The following is a 6,000-nucleotide window of genomic DNA, read 5'->3' as shown; positions in this document are numbered from 1 at the left end:
CCCCTCGAGGTATTATTCAGGGTTAAAGTCACCCTCTGTCCTCTCACAGGCTGGACAAATTTACTCCACTCACTCTTCACCTTAATTTTACTGCTGCACCCCAAGGCGCTATACGGAGTAGTGGATGTCTCTACCCCTGGTGCATGTGCTCTATACTATGTTTCCTCTCTGAGCAGACGGATTCTATCAAAAGCCTTTCCCTTCCTCAGGATGAGGCAGATTTGGCAGGAGTTCTGTAATGCAGGGCCAGAACCTGCACTTTCTAAAACCTTCCTTTTCCCCGGAGTTCAACATCATAAACTTAACTATTGTCTTTATCACCATCAGCGTCATCACAGGATGTTGTTAGAAGGAAAGCCGGCTCTAGGCTGGAGTGTAAAGAGATGAAAAACAAAGAGAATGTGCGAGTGTGGGGCTTTTTTTGTACCTTTGGATTTGTTGCCACTTTAACAAATGTGGGAACCACATTTTCAGCTAGCGCCAGTTTATAGCTGCAGTTAGACCATAAACGTTCCACTTGTTTCAGCAGTCAAAAAGTGATAAGAGCAACTGTTTAGAAAGTTCAGCCTTTACTCAGGTCTCTCTTGCCTTCATGTTGAAAGAGTGAGAAATGATATGGCAACCAGATGACGAGTAAAGTGAACGTTCCTAGTTCAAATGCATGTGCGTACCTCTGAAAGAGAACAGCCAATTTTACTTTCATAACCGATAATTATCATAAGTTCAACAATGTTTCATTTTGAATTCTTGAATCCTGAATACATATCCGGTATGGCAGCAGCAAGAATAAGTTATTCATTACTTCCCTTAGCTGGCGTTATCAAGGAGAGGAACAATTTGTGAATGTTAAAGCAAAGCAATCAAGGGAAATTACTGTTACAAGGACTGAAACTACCCTCAATTTATTCGCTGAAAAAATGGTTCATATCATATGTACAGAGAACAGCAGAAACATTTCTTAATGACACACTGTTGTATAAAGGAAAATTGCACAGTGCTTACATATTAATAATTTTTTTTCTTTTTTTTCACTACCATAGTACCATGTTGTGGATAATAAAACACAATAAAGGAAGGCTGTAAAAACACAATGAAAATATGGCAATATCTTTCTCATTTATCCCAGGACTTTAAAAAAATCTCCCGAAATAATAGCTTTATGGGGGAAAAAAATATCCATATGTCACAGAGATGGAGAACAAACATTAATTACACAACACAAATAATAAATGTGCATTATGGGATATCATCTAATTTGCATAGTAGAGATGGGGAATAAAATCATTAGATATCACGGGCGCCTCTACAGTTCATGAGACATGAAACACGGACACGTTGGTTAAAACAGCTGCTGTGTCAAAGTTCCTTTACATAAACACATGCACGCCCATGCAAACACACACACACCACCACCAACAACAACAGCAACCACCACTTTCATCTACACAACCAGATCCAACAATTCTGCCCAGGCAAAAAAAAAAAGAAAAAAAGATGCAAACTGACAGACAGAAGGAGGAGATAAATGTGGAGAATAAGAAGAAGAGACAGCAAAAGTGAGCGCCGCCTCGTCAGTAACCTCTCGTTTGTAGTGCGGACTCAGAGGAATAGTTGTGATTACTCCATTGACTGAATCATCTGCAAGGTCAGGCCTCCCATCTTCTCTCCCTCCTACTCCTCTGCTCTTCTCCCACTCGGCAGCAGAGTGGTTCATATGGCTGCCAAGACATATTCAGAGACATATTGGAGAATCTATTTACTGGCAGCATTCACAGACACTTAACCACATGGCCACCTACATACAAGCACGATGCAAAAATTGGTAGCGAAACAAGCTTACTCATGCTCTCCTTTCAATATCCTTGCATGTGTGAGGATACTTTTTTTTTTTGCTGCTTGTGAGGACCGTAATCGATAATCTCACCAGCGACTGTGAAACTGTAGCCTGGAGTTTTATCTTAATCCTAATTCTAGTCTTATGCTGTTATATTTTCAGCGTACTTAAGTAGGGCAGGGTGGAGAGATCTGCTGTATGTGCTGCCAGCGCACTGCAGTGTCCTCCGAGAGAACTCTGTACGGACCAGAAAGCAGCGTTATAGGAAGAACAAGGCCTCGGTGGTGGCCGCAGCTGTCCGTGTGTGTGTTCCCAAAGAAGTATAATCCCAGACTCGGCGCTTAACCCGGGGCTCAGGAAATAACAGAGGTTTAGCGAAGCAAATTCATTTGAATGATCACAAAGGGGACAAAAGAGAAAAGTGCAATTCATTCTGTGAGAACTCCAGTCAGTGTATTATATCGAATGCATTTTTTTTTAAGCAACAAAGCTTCGGTCTGCTGTCTGTGGTAGGCTGATTTGTCTATGGCTGGAACATGGAATTAGAGAGACCTGATTTGTCAAGCTAGCTTTTAACAGACTTCTTGGTCATGCAGATGTCTCGCTGGGTTTCTTATTACATGTGCCTGATCTCAGAGTTGAGAATCAAGGAGTTCGCTTGTTAGATACATCCTTGGTGTTCAAAATAAATCCATCCAAGCGTGACTGAAGTTGACACAAAGAAACCACCAGAGGTCTACATGTGTCATATGACAATGCTGGAGATCTGCTTGTTGAGCACATTCACCATGAAACAGCATATTGTAATACCACAACAGTTACAAAAGACCGTTGTGTAATGTAGCAAAGGAGAAGTCTGATCACCAGCCTGATCACATTTACACCTCAGTTTCAAGTTGAAAGCATAACCTGTTTTTTTTAGTGCATATAAACATATATCCAAGTCATTTTTCCGAACCTGATCTAAATCTAAACTGTAACTCAAATGTAATCTGCACTTTTCTCCTTAAGAAAAAAAAATTGGCCTCACATAGCAAATCAGGTCCTCAACTCCAGAAGAGTGAATTCTTGTTTGGAAATAATGGAAATAATCATGAAGGTAAACAAAATCAGCTCCATTGTATCTGCCCCATGGATATGCAGCACTACACCAAGGCCACCCACAGCAGAGCTGATGCAGTTTCCCATGTAACTGCCCTGATGAAATATTCAGCGAAGAACAGCTCAGACACCTAAAGGCCAGCAGGCTTCGGTTACGGCCAAATCACTCCAGGCGAGGCCAGGGGCCAAGCGGCACGCCGCCAAGGTTGCCATTTTTTATCTCCTCACCGTACGTGAGAACAAACACAAACGAAGGTGTGCATTTATTTTTAATGACGTACATTAATTAATAACCCAGACCTGACCCCATTTGTACTGCTGGATTCCCTGAGTGGGTGGAGCGGAGCAGAAATAAAGAAGATCTAAAGCCGTTTTCCTCCACTGAGAGTGCTGTATATTGATGGCGACAATGTGAGAGAGGGGGGAGGGGGGACTGATAAAGCAGCCAGCAGAAGGGAAGAGAGAATTTAGGATTATCATACTGAATACAAGAGGGGGTTGGAAAGAGGATACAGACTTTGAGTAAGTCCTGTATCTGAAACCAAAAGGGACATTACCCTGAAGTGAGGGGGATGGGTGCTCAAGCCCAAAACCCAAGCTCTGACTCCACAGTTCACACAAGCTTTTTAACCTCCACACTCTCCCACTACATGTCAGCTCCTGCCAGCACTCTGTCACCTTCTCTCTCTCAAATACACACACACACACACACACACACACACACACACACACACACACACACACACACACACACACACACACACACACACACACACACAGTTAAAGTCGCCATGAACATCAAAAATAAGCCTCATTCACACAAGCGTGGTATCGACTGAGGTCTAGCAGATGCGTGGTAGAAAAAGCATGTCTGGACTGAGACTTGCCCATTAGGTTACGACTGTTTAGGTGCAGCGCTGCTGAGATCCCCTCAAACAGTGCTCTGTTGTGATGGCAGCTTTTTCCGGGTGTGTTAGATGGGTCAAAACAGCAGATCACGAGTCAAAAACACCAAACAATCAAATGACGTTAAAGGCACTTAAAGGATAAACATACAAGGTATGAATGATCACAATGCTGGACTATAAAACAGCTTAAAAAGGATCACGGTTCTTAATTAAAAAAAAAAATCTTTCTTTAAATATAAAATTTTTTTACAGCAGTCCTATAAAAATCTTTATATTTCATATTTTTATTTTAAAAAAATCCCACAAATCTTGTTTTTGTTTTTTTTCCCCTGTAAATGCTTGTTAGGATCAGTCCTCATCTCCTTAAAGACATCCATATTCTTCCTTTTCACCCTCTCAGGAATAAAACAGCCTTCCCTTCACTGAACTCTGATGCCTGCTGAGCTTGGCGATTTGGGACGGTGATGGGGGCACGTCCTGTCTGTAGGGCCCCTTGGGTTTTGAGAGGGCCCGAGCTATGGCAGAGCCAGTGGCTTGAGTGCTGTCTCTGTTCTGGTCAAAGGTGATGCCGCTGGGGGTTTCCTGTGCAGGAGGCGGCCTGGTTTTGCTGGCCTCCTGCTCTCGACGCCTTTCCTCCTGCCTCAGCAACTCCTGGGTCTCGAGGAAGACGCGGGCGTTAATACTGGGTGTTCCCAGGTAGCCGTTACGTGACCCCTGGCCCCCGGAGTAGCGAGGATTTTCCTTGGATGGCTGAAATCCCTCTGCTGGCACGTACATCTTATCCCACGAGTCCTGGGACGCCGCACTGTTGTTCTTGCGAGGTTGCCTAAACACACAGAAACAGGTAGGAGGGTCAATTGCACTGTTTTCTCAGTCACCTTAAGCAGCAATTAAATCTAAAGCGAACAGAGGTGGATTTTATTTGATTCTGTTTAAAAAAAAAGCCCCCTGGGTCAGCAGTATTCAAGGGGAATTCAAAAGGAACTGCACTTCAGCGGAGAACGGGATCATTTTCACATTTGTGTGAGAGCTAAAAGCAGGACGTGGCATTCACTTAAAATACTGAAAGCAACATCAATGGTGCAGAGGGGTCTGTTTTAGGCTCCTGCGTGATTAGACTGAATCCAGTAACATAAAAGAAAAAAGAAACGAGACATGAAAGAGGCAGGAAATAAATATCGGAAGCATGAAACGCGTGCAGGACTATTATTTCCACATTGTAAACAAACATAAATGTTAAAACCTCGCTGAGAAAATGCCGGCTTTCATCCATTTAACTTGGTATTGGGGATGCAGATGGGTGCACTTACAGACCAGACAGAATAATGGTAGGCCTCAGAGAGTTATCTGGCTTCTACTCATCTTCGACTTGCCTGTCAGCCCATGCACTGACAGGCCGGCCAAAGATTTATGGACGTATCTTTTGTTAGAAACAAAATTTAAACAAAAGAGCTATCATCCATGCATGCTTCCCACCACACGTGCTCCCCTTTCACCTGGACAGCTGTCATTGAAATCTGCAGGGTCTTTGGCTATTAGAATCCATTAGAGCAGACGTGGGATGGAATATCTGTGACAGTGTCTTTTGCATCAGGGGTGCTAAGAGAGATCCCATTCACACCTCACTGACCCATTGTGTGCTTAAAAGGCTTTTGAGTACAAGGCACAAGACTGCAGAGGGAGACAGGGGCCCGGTATGCTTTTAGGACAGAACACCTGCATTCCAGGGAGGCTGTGAGGAACAGGCAGAAGACACAACTGTGTGGTTTTACAATTGAGGGAAGTGGGACTCATTTCTCAATTTGTACAAACTGAAAAAACAAAACAAAACCCAACAACCATGGTTTTTAATTGCACAATCAACTAGATGAAACTGATGAATTTTACTCCATTCAAAAATATGCCCATTTAAAGTTTTGATGGAAGTGGTGACACATGTCCAGCCAAGTCAGTCCAGCATTTGGTAAGAAAGCACTTTTGAATATAAGCATGGTAAATATATATAGGCAGATATATTGGCAGTGGAATATGTACGATGGCCCTGAGTGTTCAAACGCAGTGCAACTGAGGCTACGTCCACACTAGCCCGGATAGATTTGAAAACGGTGTCCAGGCATCTTTCTTGGCGTTAAGACAACAATTCTGATGGCTAAAAAT

The 6,000-nt window shown here is 43.1% G+C and overlaps 1 protein-coding gene across 3 annotated transcripts in view; it reads right to left on the bottom strand.

Annotated features, from left to right (window-relative positions):
* Positions 1–859: 859 nt before the first annotated feature.
* The window catches only part of LOC147322725 (partitioning defective 3 homolog), a 355,660-nt gene continuing 350,519 nt past the window's right edge, over positions 860–6,000 (bottom strand). For all 3 annotated transcript variants that reach the window (XM_086307269.1, XM_086307271.1, XM_086307270.1), the window contains one exon: positions 860–4,669. In XM_086307269.1, coding sequence (XP_086163395.1) covers positions 4,240–4,669 — 430 coding nt within the window. In that variant the 3' untranslated portion in view covers positions 860–4,239. The remainder of the gene's footprint in view (positions 4,670–6,000) is intronic.

Source organism: Aulonocara sp. 'chitande type north' Nkhata Bay, linkage group LG9 (assembly GCF_057382095.1).
Source record: "Aulonocara sp. 'chitande type north' Nkhata Bay isolate Kocher_YH1m ecotype deep benthic linkage group LG9, A_spYH_male_GT1.1, whole genome shotgun sequence".
Classification (NCBI taxonomy): domain Eukaryota; kingdom Metazoa; phylum Chordata; class Actinopteri; order Cichliformes; family Cichlidae; genus Aulonocara; species Aulonocara sp. 'chitande type north' Nkhata Bay.
This window is presented reverse-complemented; position numbering and strand designations above follow the sequence as displayed.